Here is a 15,264-nt window from a genome sequence, read left to right as displayed (position 1 = left end):
TCTCTCACAAAACATTTCTACAAGAGAGAGACAAGATTCCTCTTATTCAGCAGGCAGTCATCAGAGAACTCACCTACAAAGTTTAAAACTGCCTCCTCTGCATAACTTTTGAACCTGCATTTCCCATGTCTCAATCACTACTCTTACTACCTGGCTATACAGCATATAATGCTTTAAAGCAGCTTCTTTTCAACTTTGGGTGGTAAGGCAGATGGCGAAGGAAAGGGAAAGTAGTATTTTGAGAAAAGGGGACATAATTAAAGTTAATTTGCAAAAGCTATCAGATTCTAAACAAATAATACACATAGAAAAGCATGATACAGTTTAGGAAACAGTATTTAAGTTAAAAAAAAAAACAAAAACACCACAAATGCCTCTGGAAGTGAACATCAATTTGATAACATTGTTTATGCTACACAATTTAAAGAGATTTAAGTCTTGTTTTGCAAGCACCCTATAGTCATTTACCATTCTGTCTTCCTCTGATCTTAAAAAGACTGCCACAAGCTGAAACATCAAGTGTTTTACAATTTTGCAAAAACCTTCTCCACAAAATTCAGAGTCAAGAGATACAAATTTACTATTTTTTAACATATTTTAGCTAAAGTCTTGTAATTAACTCAAATTGATATTAGAGTTAAGAAGTGAAATTTCTCCAGTATCACAAATCCAGATTTCCACACAGGTTAAATGTGGTACACACATAGCACAAAGCGAACCCACTCTTATTTACGGCCAGAAAGAGGAAAGCAGACTATTCAGAACGTAGACTTCCCTTTGCACTGAGTCTTATAGCCCAAAATATGCGCCAACAGATCCCCCCTTAGGGAGCTGCAGAAAAAGTTTTGGAAGACTGGTCCCTTAGTCACTCAGCTTCAAGGTCAGAATACAAAATTTATTTTGAAACAGCTACTGTGTTGATATAATTGCTTTACCTAATATTGCATACAAAAAGTTATAAAATCATCAGGAAAAAATTGACTGTATTCTAAATATGGTTCCTAATTGTATGTAAAAAAATGAATTGGCTGTCTTCCACAGTTTATGCCCTAAGTTATAAAAACAGTTTAGGTTAGTTTATAACCTAAACTTTAAGAACTTGAGTTAAGAAGAAACGTATGACAACACTACTATCATATTACCATCATTAGTAAACATATCACATTCTGAATCTTCTTTCTATTGGCAAAGAAATGAAACCAAATTATTTATAAGAACTGCTTCGTTTCTCTGCCCCTTCAGCAAAGTGAAATGTAGCACCAAATAGATCTGGTAAGTGATCTGAGATTTCTTCAGTCTCCTCTTCCCAATTTTTCTGAGATACTCAGAGCACTACTTTCAAAGTTGCCTATGCTTCAGCTACTCAAGTCTGCATTTCTAACATAGCCATACTATGTTTTACTCCTAATAATGGACATATCTAACTTTGAGACAGTTCATTATGCCATACACAACAGTGAACTGTAGTTCAGATTTAGAAGTGGTATTCCATACTAACATTGCATATAAATTACAGATAAAAACATGAACTGAAAAATTACAAGGTGAAATTCTTTTAGCAAGGGAAGTAAAATTCTTTGGTGAGCATAGAGACAATGCACGGAATCTGTTTCTTTGCATTAAAATCTTGCCGTGTTGAGCAGGACTCGTACTCTGCCACTCTGCGATTTACACGAGTTAAAATCTGCATGAGTTCAAGTTTCCTTGCATGTTCCTTCAGCATTTTACACAGTGACTGAATAAACCAGGAGCCTTCAGCTGAATTCCTCCAGGAGTAATAGCCTGGGGAAAAGAGAGATGTCAAATTGATCAGATATAGCAGCCTCTGATACAGGACAGGATAGTAATTAGGGGAACAATACATTGTTTTCAATAGCAATCAACATTTTAAAACAAAAACTCAAAACCACTAACCACCAAAATTTAGATTTTATAATCTCCCCAAATTCCAGCTCAAAAAATTTTTCTAATCCTCTCATGTTTTCTAATCTAAGAATACTTTAAGTAGGTAGAAAATCAAAAGGCAGGAAAACTATCTTCTGCTGCAACAGTCTTACCCTTAATCACTTACCACTTCTTTATACAGTATACATGTACATAGGAGACGTGACTACAGATAGAGCCAAGATGCAAAATGGATGTCAGTGTCACTATCTTCAGGACTACGTGCATGAATTAAAGACTGGAACCTGCTGATAACTGATAACGTAAAGGGCATACTAAGGGCTCTGCCACTACTGATTTTGCTTAAGGATGCAATGAAAACAGAATCGATAGGCAAATAATATGCTGGTGTTTATCACCGACTTCTGCATATGTATCTACAGATATCTGATTGTTTTGTTCTCTCAGAACTAACAATACCTTTTACTTCCTGCTGTAACTTATTTGCACAACTCAGATTAACTGAATTTATAGCAAATGAACATTTGAGGGTTTGCTAGTGAGAAAGATGTACATTCAGGGTTTGGATTTTGCGGTTTTTTGTAGGAACTGAGAATAGCAACTACCTCAAAAAGAAATCCAATCAGGGGAGAAAAAACAATTGAGGGAAGAAAGTTCATATTTCCATGAAAGAGAACAAATGAAATAGTCACCCACTGACTGGATACAGTATCAATACAAGCTGATATATAGATACAATTTCAGGAACAAAAATTTCTTTGCAAGTCTCTTACCTGGAGCTGTAGAATATGCATACAGGAAGTCTGCTTCTACAGGTATTTTTTGACACATTGTTTCTTCTGATCCACTGTCTGCCTCAATACCAGAATCTAATTCTGTCCCTCTACAAGCCTATTTGGTGGAGAGAAGAATGGAAGATGAAATAAAAAAAAACAACAAAATAAAGGCAGCAATCATGATCAAAATACTGATTTTTTTTTTTCTGGTTTAAACACAGTAGTATCCTTATTAAAAAAACAACAAGAATTTCTATGTCACATTTCCATTAGACAGATTCAGAAGAAAAGTAACTAGCATTTATTTAAATCAACTACACAGTTTGGTTAAGATAGAGATTCATTCAAAAGCGCGTTCAGAAACTCACTAAAATATTGGCTAGTGTTCAGAAAGTTTTTACTTAATCCATAGAATTAAGGTAACGCAATCTGAGTTATTACAAATACTGCCTACCTAATAAGGCAGATTGTGCCACTTTTTGACCGGAAGAGAGTCTCATTCTAAAGCAATTCCATTTAAATCAATTTTAGAAATAATTAACTTTTTTACACTAGTAATTAATTGGGAAACAATTTTCTTTTAAGTATGCAGCTGATTTGATGATCATTGTCCAGCTGTACATCACCTGAATGAAAAAGAGCTTGGGTTTTCCTGCTAAACTTCTGCACCTGTCACCTCTGAAAAGGCTTGTTAGTACTTTCAGTTCAAGAGGGCCATCTGTACCATAGATGAATCCTTCATCACCATGGCTTAGCAACACGCAAACAAAACTGCTTCGCTTGCTGTGATCTTCTTCAGAAACTTGAAAGAAAAAAAGAGAATTATCGTAACTTCTTGCACTCCCTAAAAGCTTTGAACTTTTGATGCTTCCTATGTGACAGCAGTCTTTAAAAACCAACTCCTGTGTTTAGAAACCTCCAGCCAGTTTTCACTTCTGAACAAAAGGAGCCAGCCTACTCCACTTCAGGAAGTTGGACACAGAAAACCCCAAATTAAAGGGCAACCCTACCCATTCTAAGACATGGCCACAGAACTAGGCCAGGAACACTGTGAGGAGACAAGGAAGGTGTTCCCACAGTGTCTCAAAGTCTGAATGCAGTAATGGTCAACAGTCTCGTGATCTGGGATTGGACTGATGGGAAGTTCTGAGTTTTGGGAAAGGATGGGGAAATCTTACCTCTCTTTCCAATCAGAGATGCTTCAACTACTTGGATTACATGGGAACTGAATGTAGCATGAAAGTTGTTGCTGCTGCAGGGACCTAGGTACTCACATTACCCCTCTCTCTCTCCCTCTTGCCCTGTAGCAAGGTCTAGAAAGATTTTTTCAAGCCTCTGAATTTTGTACTTAAAGACTTTTAAGCTTGATATAAAGTGTTTGTAGATATTTTTTTTTTCCATCTTGTGGTATGCAAAGAGCATAGAACAGATATTCTCTGATGTCTTTTGTTGCCTGACATTGTGGGGATTGTACTTGAGGACCAAGATGATTCTTTTAAATATATGAAAAGGTACAAACATGGTTTAAAAGAAAGGCTCCAAAAGGAATTCTGACTGGGAAACTCAAGAAGATGCAAGAGTTTGTAGATTAAAAGCGTAACAGTCCCAAAAGCTGAAGCTTTCTGTTTAGAGCTTGCCAAAACACTGAATTTCTATTCTGGAAAAACTGAACTATTTAGATTTTTCTCAAGCAATGCACACTCAGGCATTTCTACAATCCATGGACAAGCACTACACCTAGAAGAGTCAGGAAAGGCTGTTTTTTGGGAATCTCTAGTTAGGCTGCAGTCTGTAGTTTACACTTTCTATTTGGAGGCCTTATAACATAGGTAAGACAGAGGCCTTTCCACTCTCAGCTACTATCAACAGACAGGCTGTAACTATACTAATAAATTAACCATGCCTAGGAGCATTCTCTGGCATAAACATTAACTGGCACTAAAGTACCTACATCTATGTTAGCAAACACATTTATAAAAAAAAAACCCAAACCAAAACAAAAAACCAAACAGGATTGCTGCAGGCTAACTGGCTGTTGGGAATAATCCCTGGAACACTTTAACTGTTGAACTGTGACCTGCAACAGCCTGGGAGAGCGCTAGCAGGTATAAGCCACAGTCATGCCAGAGAACCTGCCAACAGTGAACTACAATAGTCTGTGTGCCAGGGCTACAGATACCTCCAGGCACCATTTAATTTACTGGTCTAGATGTAGTCAAGTCCAAACAAAGCAGGACTAACACAGACAGTACTATAAAGTTGTCACTTGACAGAAGGGTGTTTTGTTTCACAAGTCAAACAAAATATGAGTTGTTTCTCTAAAAGAGTAATTCAGTCCACACACTTGCAGTTCTGGTCCCTCAGTCAGAGGCCCCCCTGGATCAGAACACCTCTAGGGCCACACCACTAAGGATATAGCACAGGACCACTCTACCCAATTAAGCAGGTTTCTTTCCAACTCAGAGAGCTTCAGCAATCCCAGAGTCCGAACATAAATCAGTTTGCATTTAAGTTTCAGCCTTTTTTCCAGCCTTCTTAGAAGATGAGAAAGGATATGGAGACAACAGTCATGGCACAAAAGATAGAGAGACAGCAAAGATGAATAAACATAGAAACTACGATGTACACGTCATCCTTAGCAAAAAAACACTGGTAGGTGTGAAATATCTTCTAAAAGAATCATGGAAGAAGAGATGTGAGGGATAGAGATGTATTTGGAAACAGTGGTTGATTTAATACACACACTGAAGATATTGTCACTTACCATTTTTCAAGAGTTCAAGAATGTCCCTGCATGAAAGATCATTGTTGATCTTTATTTTATATCCCAACTTCATAAAAACTTCTCTGACACTTGCAGCATCCGCATCTGTACCCGAACGGGGTAACATCCCTATACGTAAGACAAATGTATTATTTTTTATATGATAAAGATGGCATGGTCTGATTGAGCCAAGTTCTTTCCTCACTTATACCTGTACCAGTCTAGAATATTATTCTATTATTCCAGACCCATTCTAACAGAAAAAACATTGCACTGTTATACATGCACATGACCTCTCTCTGTATCTATATTGTAGATTTAGCTAGTCCTTATTTTTATATCTACCTATCTATATAAAGACATAAAAAAGGATTTCATTTGCAAAACAGAAATCATGACTAAAGGTAAGATGGACTTGTACTGCCTATCAATTTTTCTCCACATTACTGCTGTAACCTCATGTGTTCCCTCTATGCATATTTGGAACAATGCACTGAAATGAATCATACCCATTCAAACCACTTAATTTTAGATTGCAAAATTGGTCTGCATATTTAATTTTGAAGAATAATACATGCCACTAATTTATCTAAATTAAGGAAAAAATTTAAAAATTTGAAAGTGGTACCGGTCTGTCTGTGGAAGTTCTTATTGTTTATTATTACACATTCCCCCATCTCTGGATAATCCATTCTGTAACTGTAGTCTGGCAGAATTCCAGAGTCCATAGACTTGCTAGCAGGTAGGTTCTTTCTGTATAGAAATCAGACAAACTTTAGGTGTTAATTTCTGATCTCTCTTCTCTAGTTTCAAAATAATAATAAAATAAGGTTATTTTAGCAAAACCAATGAAGCTGGTAAGGTTTGCTACTTGTTCCCTAAAGGTTCCCTCAGCAAGTTTGCTGATGACATCAAGCTGAGTGGTGTGGTTGATACTCTAGAGAGGGAAGGGATGCCATCCGGAGGGACCTTGACAGGCTTGAGAGGTGGGCCTGTGCAAACCTCATGAAGTTCAACAAGGCCAAGTGCAAGGTCCTGCACATGGGTCAGGGCAATCCCAAACATGGATACAGGCTGGGCGATGAGTGTATTGAGAGCAGCCCTGAGGAGAAGGACTTGGAGATATTGGTGGATGAAAAACTGAATATGAGCTGGCAATGTACACTAGCAGCCCGAAAAACCAACTGTATCCTGGGCTGCATCAAAAGAAGCATGGCCAGCAGGTCAAGGGGGGTGATTCTGCTCCTCTGCTCCACTCTCATGAGACCCCACCGGGAGTACTGCATTCAGCTTGAGCAGGTCCAGAGGAGGGCCATGAAAATGATCAGGGGGCTGGACCACCTCCCCTATGAGGACAGGCTGAGAAAGTTGCAGTTGTTTTGCCTAAAGAAGAGAAGGCGCCGGGGAGACCTTATAGCAGCCTTCCAGTACTTAAAGGGGGCCTACAGGAAAGATAGGGAGGGACTCTATATGAGGGAGTGTAGTGATAGGACAAGAGGTAACAGTTTTAAACTGAAAGAGGGTAGATTTACGTTAGATGTGAGGAAGAAGTTCTTTACTGTGAGGGTGGTGAGGCACTGGAACAGGTTGCCCAGAGATGTTGTAGATGCCCCATCCCTGGAAGTGCTCAAGGCCAGGTTGGATGGGGCTCTGAGCAACCTGGTCTAGTGGAAGGTGTCCCTGCCCATGGCAGAGGGGGTGGAACTAGATGAACTTTCCATCCAACAATTCTATGATCCTTCCAACCCAAACGATTCTATGATGCTAAGTTATGTCTGTGAAATCAGTTGGTAGATCTGATTCAAAACTAGCGAAGACTGTAACTGCCTAGAGGTTAAAATAAGTAAAACTGCTTTGTATAGTTATGCTCCCAAATAAAACTTTTGTTTCAAGTTTGGTAAAATGTGCACATACACAAATAATTAAAAAAAAAAAAAAAGTGAAGAGTCATTTGTATTTGTAGTAACCTTCTGTGCAACTTGTAAAAAGCTTAAATTTTAAAGACTCAGGGAAGAACTGCATCTAAAATGATAATGCCTCTGCGCAGGAGAACATGAAAAATTAGTTTAAGGAAACCAATTATTGTATCAACATGAAATCAGTTGGGTTTTTTTACTATCATCTTTTGAAAGCTATGTACCTGGAGGCAAGATCAGCTCTGAAATTGTAAATCTATTCTGAATTCTAACCAAAAGTCATATTACCATTGAATTTTCACAAGTAAACATTCAAAACCTAGAAAGACCAAGACTCTGTATGCACCTGTTAAGTCTGCCTTAATGAGCACACCAAGTACACCACCACTCATGACTCTGCAACAGCTGTCAATTTTACTCAGTCCATATATGCTGAAGTCGGTATGGATTTTCTCATTTAAGCACATGGGTAAGTGATTACAAGATTGGGGCCCGCTGTCATATTGTATTCTACAAATAAAAAGTCTGTAATGCTCTTAAATCTAATTTTCATTGAAATACTAAAAAGAATAACTTCAGAAACAAATTAGGTTGCCAGAGAGAGCGTAATCTGATGATAGTGCTACGCCAGCGTAACAACTAGCTGTCACCAGGAACAACAGGCGTACGTTTCCTCCCTTCCACCCCTCTAAGTTCCCCCTTGCAGTTGTGCTTCCGCACATATAACCCTACAGCAGGTAAGCTCAAGCAGCTGAACTGTATGCCACAGCTTCAGGTGAGCTCTAGAAGCAGTTCAAGGAAAGGAGTAAACATTTAGCCCAGGGTGAGACAGAGAAGTCTCTTTTCAAGAACAGCTAACCACTTGACAATTCTGTTAAGTCAAGTCTAACTGCACCTCAAGTGTTTTGCTTTTTAGTTCCTTGTACATACACGTGGCCTGTTCCGTCAGACTGTATATTTTCAGTCAGTACAACAACACTAATAGTTTTTTATGATTATTATAATTTACCATAATTTAAACTTTTCCTTTTAGCATTATTTCTTCTGTGGCTCTCACCTTCTGTTACAGCACAAGATTCCTCAAGACTTGAAGACTTAAATCAAAAGTACCTCACTTACCCTTTGGAACCAGGAATAGATTTTGCATCTGTCAGATCTTCCCCCGAATGTGGTCCATCTCCTATGTCTGCCATTATGGCTCTCAATTATCAGCTTGAAAACATAAGAAAATAGAAACATATGACAGCTAATTTTCATATGAAATAATACCTTGAAATTGCTTAAGTTTTGCTAGGTTTCCTTAAAGCCTTACACAATCAGAGTGCAATTTTTTTAGAATTATAGAGAAAACAGGAATGTTAAAAGGGGATAGTCAAACAGAATAACTTTAGCCTAGGAGTATTAGTATTGGTAGGCAACAAATAGCATTTCCGAGTAATCCCTACATATCTTACATTTGAAAGAAGAACATTAAATATTTTTCTAAATTATTGTATTCTAAAACAACTCTGGGAAAAACAGTCTGCAGATCCCTGTGACCAAATCATTGAAAATACCTACAAAAAGCAGGATAAGAGACAAACAAATTTAAAACAATCTTTATAATATTGTAATGTCCCTACATGCATTAGTAGCATTTTAGTATTATGAATATTGTGTCATATATGGATCCTTCCATCTCAGTAAGACAGAAATTGAGATCTAAAACCAAGCAACACAGGTTATCGGATGTGTGCAAAGACTAACATGGAAGATTAGATGTTGGGTCATAGTATTTTGAGAAATAAATAATTTCTCTGCATTCAGTTTCAAATGAAACATCACCCAATCCTAACTGGTGTATGTGAAGGCAACTGCAATATAAATAACATAAAACCAAAATGTTACAACTTTAAATAGTTGATGAAATGGACTTTGTGCTGTGGGCTGCTATTTACTTTTGATCAGAACACAGGACAAGAAATGATGATTGATACCAAGCCAGAAATCAATTTAAAAGCAAGAACCCTCCCTCCCAACTACTCTGTGTGTACTCATGGAACACATTACCACAGGTTAGCTTTAACTCAGGATTCAGAAAAGGATTAAGCATCATAAAGTTAAATTGCCAGATAGGACAAAGTAATAAATGCTTAGAAGTGAATTAAGTGCTTAGACCTCAAGAAGCAAACCAGCCACTATGAGGCAAGAATTTTAAAGAAACTTAGCAGATATATTTACGGTAAATAGGGATGTATAAATAACCAGACCAAGTAATAAGCTTTGCCGGTCAGATATGATGAAGATTCTTATTTAAGGCTTAGGTTCTGTGGTGGCAAACTATATTTGTCATCTTACACCGTCATATTATTATTATATTAAGTCTCTTAACTTTATATCTATAGTCCAGCTAGTACACCATGAACATGCATTTTCTGTGGCAACAATTACTGATGCATCAGAAGCACTAATCTGGGGTATGTATAACCCTCTTTCTTTCCTTGTTTCTTAAAAGACATTTACTTACATTTTTAGTGACTTCAAAAGATCTTCAAGGTTACTCTGAAAACTATTTCTTTGTATCTTGGAGCACTGATGTAATTAAGAAATCTTGCTCACAAAATTATTCCAGACTTGAGAACTGTATCATGTAAGCTAGCAGCGCACAGGAAATCTCCTGAAAACCAAATTACAGAAGTATCAAATAAGCTTGATATTTTAGAAATAAAGTTTTTTAAATACATTATTGCTTTATATTTTAGAAAATCACTTTAAAGACAGTATCACGGGGCAGGAACTACATCTACGATGCTGAACCTGCCTGCCTAGCACCATGATCTGGATTCATTCATGCTAATTTCAAAGTCTAATTCCTTAAGAGTTCCCTATGTGAAAAAAGACATGCACTTCCAAAGGGTAATTCAAGTACCTAAGACCTGTGGCATGACAGTGATCCAACCCTATGCCTTATCATTGGGCAGGGAGCATTAGCACTGACAACCAAGTCTCATCTAGAGTGACAATTGGTGTGTCCACTCAGCTGTAACTGAAAAGCAGAGCTTCTGATCCCTGGGAAGCAGAAAGAATGGCTTTCATTGACAAGAACACTAGAAGTTCCCCTGATCCAGCAGAGCCGCTTCCACAACTTTCTACGCGTCTTTCAACCCCGTCCTTACCACAATCATCCTTGGCTTTGGTTCCCAGCTTTCCTGAGCTCGCACCCTGACACTTTTGAACAAAACTTTATTTTGCAGGAAAACTTCCAACCAGACAGGCCCACAATTCTGATGCAACTTATGCTGTTCCTTCTTCAGGAGAAGCACTATGTGCAGAAGCACAACCCAAACCCTTCACTGTGGCTGGGATTAATAGGAGAGGCAGCAACAAGGTTAACTTTCTTCCTTGTTTGTTCTTTGTCTGCCAACAGTAATGAAGAACCACACCATATAAAAAAAGCACATTATCACATACCAACTCCATTATCAATACTAGCCAGCAGATGAACTGAGAGCAGTGTAGCCATGTCAGCATGGAATTCAACTTCTGCTAAAAGCCCATGTGGTTATGCCAGCTGTCTGGCACTGCGAAGATCTGCAGTGCCAGTGCTGCAAGTACATGAACCAGCTAGCGTAAACTAGTAAGTATGTGCTTACAGGAGCTGTGGTCACCTCCTGTCTACCATATGAGCCAGCCTGGCCTACCAATAACTACTTAAAGACTCAGCTAAAGTATAGGGAAAGCTAACAACTCTCTGGCCAACAGATGAGACCTTGGAATCACTAGGGAGGGTAAGTGGATCATCAGGCTGCCTTGGGTTCACATCAGGTGTGCTTCAACCAAGTAGCTGCATCCCATTAGGGACTGGTTTTAGTAAGCAGGTGGGAATAACACTGGTGAACAGCAGCAGACTTAAGTAGGCAAATTGGAGACCTAACAGACTGGGTCCACTGAATGCTTCTGTAACACAAATGTCAAAGCATGCTGCAAGCAATAAGAAAGATCTTCAACATTTAAGTAACCTTAAATTAAGACTTATCTCCTCGACCCTTTCACAGCCTTAAATCTCTAAAACTGATGTCCTTGATCCAATGCCAAAGAAACAATGAAATTTGAAGAAGTAGCTAGAAAAACCTACAGTTACAATGAAGTGCAGTACTTTGCTTCTGAACAATGTAAAACACATTTTGTAGTAACATAGCATAAAAATATTTCTTACTAAAGCCTTTGCAAGCCTCGCTCACAGCCTACAGTTTCAATTGTTTAATGAAGTGTTAGAGCTTACTGCATTTTTCTGCATCACAACTGGATCTTGTCTAAGAGTCTTCACAGAAGCTAGAGAGATATTGAGGAAAAACTGGGTATCATACGTGAGGTATTTAAAATATGCATGTGTATTAGGTTTGTGTGGTAGGGGTTTGGTAGTGGGGGAAGGGCTGCAGTGGTGGCTCCTGTGAGTAGGCACTAGAAGCTTCCCTGGCTCCATGTCAGATCTGCCTCTGGCCAAGACTGAGCCCATCAGCGACAGCGGTAGCGCCTCTGGGAGAACAGATTTAAGAATGGGGGGAAAAAAAAAAAAACTTCAGCTGGAGAGAGGACTGAGAATATATGAGAGAAACAACTCTGCAGACACCAAGGTCAGTGAAGAAGGAGGGAGAGGAGGTGTGCCAGAGGAGGTGATTCCCCTGCAGCCTGTGGAGGTAAGGAGTGGAGCAGATGCCCACCTGCAGCCCATGGAGGAGCCGACACTGGAGCAGATGGCTGCGCCCAAAGATGGCTGTGACTCCGTGGGAAAGCCTGTGCTGGAGCAGTCTGTGCCTGAAGGACTGCACCCCATGGAAGGGACCCATGCTGGAGTAGTTCATGAAGAACTGCAGCCTGTGGGGAGGACTCGCGTTGGAGAAGTTTGTGGAGAACTGTCTCCCATGAGAGGGACCCCTTGCTGGAGCAGGGGAAGAGCATGAGTAGCCCTCCCCCTGCAGAGGAAGGAGCGGCAGAGACAACATGGGATGAACTGACCATAACTCCCATTCCCCATCCCTCTGTGCCACTGGAGGGGAGGAGGTAAAGAAAACCAGGAGTGAAGTTGAGCCTGGGAAGGAGGGAGGGGTGGGGGGAAGGTGTGTTAAGATTTGGGTTTACTTCTCATTACCCTACTCTGGTTTGATTGGCAACAAATTAAATTGAATTTGTTTTTTTCCCCCCAAGTCGAGCCTCTTTGGCCTGTGACCATAACTGGTGTGTGATCCTTCCCTGTCCTTGTCTTGACCCATGAGCCTTTCATTACATTTTCTCCTCCCCATCCCACTGGCAAGGAGTAAGTGAGCAGCCGCGTGGTGCTTTGTTGCTGCCTGGGCCTAAACCACAACAGCATGCATTATCTTCAGAATAGAATCTGTAACTCACCTTTAACATCCATCAATTTCTGAGCACCTTAACGCACCAAGTCATCTGCACTTCTTTAGAGAACGAAATACATCCACAAAGAGAGATCTGTTTTGTTGCTAGGCACTCAAATGCACATTTTAATCAGCAGTATGTTTTCTGCTCTAAAGCACTAGTCAGGGTAACAGCAACACTGTCTGGAGGACAGTGCTGATTCTAACAGACTACTAAGAATTGCATCATCTTTGTTTAAGTAATGCAATGATGCCATGTTCTGTCAAGCAGAACACACATTTCCCTGTAGAGGATGATCTCGTGCTGTTAGGTATAGGGGGAAAAAAAAATCAGGACAATGCATTAGGAATTTAATTAAAAATTGTTTTTCTGCTCCTTGATATTCTTTTCACTGAAAGCTTAGGTAAGACAAGCTTTCAACTGTAAGGAACCTTAAAAAACAAATAGCAGAGATGAACAGCAACATTTTTCTAATCTAGCAGAATATGTTCTGCAGGTTTTAGGCAGCTTATTTTACAAACTTTTATTTGAAAAAAATATAGAGTTTTTAAAAAAACCCTATGAGACAGAGATAGCAGATAGCCATAAGAATAATCAAGTTTCTTTTTAAAGCAATATTTACGTGAATTGTGAACCACACAAGACAAATTAATGATATAGTGATAAAAATAACACCAAAGCTTCTCAGACAGGGAAGAAAGTAAATAACTGAATTGTCTCTAGTTACCTACTGTATCATGAAATATGCAAACCACAGAAGACAAGACAACACATGTTCAGTATATGTCAGCTGCTACAAAGCAATGATTGTAGCAGTATTAAAACACATGTCCAAAACAGGAACCAGTATCATAAAACATGTCCTTAAAGATTAGAAAAGGGCAGTTTTCCACCTCACATGACTGCAAGAGAAAATGCCAAGCATGCAAAGAAGGTATTTTATGTACATAAAGATATACATGGCACATTGTGATACTAAGGCAGACATGCAAATTAAGAATTTTCCATTCTACAATGTATAATGATAACTTATAATTATCTAATTAATAACAGAAGGAAAATAAAGAAGCTGGCTATATGAAAAAACTAAAAACATTTGAAATACACCATTACGTTTTCTATGTGGCATTATCGCACTATTAAATACTGCTACCACTGAAGGAAGCGTGCCAATACTGTTACATCCCTTCACATTACTTCTGGTCTGGATGCAGTTGTTGGAAAGCACTGACACTGACTGGGCCAGCACTCTGATCTTCCAAAAGCAAACAGACTTTTAGTTAGCCTGCACTAATCTGCAAAATCAGCAAGACTTGAATTTATTCTGAGAGTAGATGGGACCCTTCCTTACTCCTTCACCTACACCTATTAACCACATCACCATTGCAATAAATATTAAGGAGCCTGACGAGGTTATTAAGGGCAAGGTGTGTTACTTTCAAACGTACCAACTGACGAGAAGCAGATAATTAAAGAAGAGAATTACCAGTTGGAGGGTAAAAGACTAGATTACTAGCACTATCCTTCAACCTAGCAGGGAACAGACTGACAACACCTTGGACAGGGCCTCCTACACGCTATAAAAAGTTAGCCGCGGTGTCTGCGAAGGCCTCACGCGTGCTTTCCCAGCGCTGGCAGGATCAGAACAATAGAGGCAAGCCTCCGTACCATCGCCCCTGTGACCCTCATCTCGGGATGATGCCCCTCGGCTACCGCACACCCACTCTTTGTTAGCAACCGGGTCGCTGCAGAGCCCTTTTCTAGACGAGGATTAACCCGCTGTCTCCCAAGCTTTATTTTGGTAGATCCAAATGCAGATTTTGAGCCTGTGTTTCCAGTTAGTTAACAGTCTATCGGAGGGACACCAGAAAGCAGTCCAAAATTAAAGTTTTGGGGTTCCCCCCCCTTTTTTTTTGTTTAGGCAGCTTCTCCACAAAAACAGTCTTAAATGAGCAAATTGTCTGCCTTAAGCGTCTGGAAAACTAATAACTGAGCCCCCCGCGCTCTCCCTCCGGGGAGGTGGAAGCGGCGAGCGCTGGGACGGCACCGCGGCCGGCCGCGCCCGGGAGGCAAGGCGCTGCGGCGGGCGGGCGGGGGGACATCCGCCCCTGACAACCGACCGCCTCGCCGGACCCGCTGTGGCAGGAGCCCGGCGGGCAGCCGGGGGAGCGAGAAGGCGGCACTCTGCGCCGGGGCCGCCCCGGGCGAACCGCGGCTCCCCTCCCGGCCCAGGTGTGGGGAGGCTCCCGCTCCCCTCAGCCGGCTCCCTGCGGAAGAGGCCCCGCCGAGCCGGAGAGCCACAGCCTGGCGCCAGCCCGCCCTACCCCACCCCCCTCCGCTTTGTTCGGCCCAGCCGCCGAGCCCGCAGCCCCGCCGCCGCCGCCGCCACTCACCGGCTCTGCCGTCTGCCCGCCCCACCGGCGCTGCGCTCCGACCAGCCTTCCCCAGGGCTGGGCTGGGCTGGGCTGGGCTAGGCTCGGAGGGAGCACCGCCGCTGTACGCCACCGCCCCGCGGCCCCGCTGGCTC

The 15,264-nt window shown here is 40.7% G+C and overlaps 1 protein-coding gene across 1 annotated transcript; it reads right to left on the bottom strand.

The window, feature by feature from the left end:
* Window positions 1-318: 318 nt before the first annotated feature.
* Window positions 319-15,259, bottom strand: CASP3 (caspase 3). The gene is made up of 8 exons (XM_030005541.1): window positions 15,131-15,259; window positions 9,868-10,017; window positions 8,481-8,573; window positions 6,074-6,198; window positions 5,446-5,574; window positions 3,308-3,483; window positions 2,679-2,796; window positions 319-1,782 (listed from the first exon to the last, which is right to left on the bottom strand). The coding sequence occupies exons 3-8, from the start codon at window positions 8,552-8,554 to the stop codon at window positions 1,556-1,558; spliced, it is 849 nt and encodes a 282-aa protein (XP_029861401.1). The 5' UTR covers window positions 8,555-8,573; window positions 9,868-10,017; window positions 15,131-15,259; the 3' UTR covers window positions 319-1,555.
* Between the last annotated feature and the right edge of the window lie 5 nt (window positions 15,260-15,264).

This window comes from Aquila chrysaetos, chromosome 1 (assembly GCF_900496995.4).
Source record: "Aquila chrysaetos chrysaetos chromosome 1, bAquChr1.4, whole genome shotgun sequence".
Taxonomy (NCBI): Eukaryota; Metazoa; Chordata; class Aves; order Accipitriformes; family Accipitridae; genus Aquila; species Aquila chrysaetos.
This window is presented reverse-complemented; position numbering and strand designations above follow the sequence as displayed.

What these genes read in the sequence shown, in the direction of transcription:
- CASP3 (XM_030005541.1), bottom strand. Translation starts at nt 8,554, where the DNA reads ATGGCAGACATAGGAGATGGACCACATTCGGGGGAAGATCTGACAGAT. An exon ending in GAACTTCCACAGACAGACCG is followed by an intron (nt 5,575 to 6,073) that starts GTACCACTTTCA and finishes TCTTACGTATAG; the next exon opens with GGATGTTACCCCGTTCGGGT. An exon ending in TCTTGAACTCTTGAAAAATG is followed by an intron (nt 3,484 to 5,445) that starts GTAAGTGACAAT and finishes TTTTCTTTCAAG; the next exon opens with TTTCTGAAGAAGATCACAGC.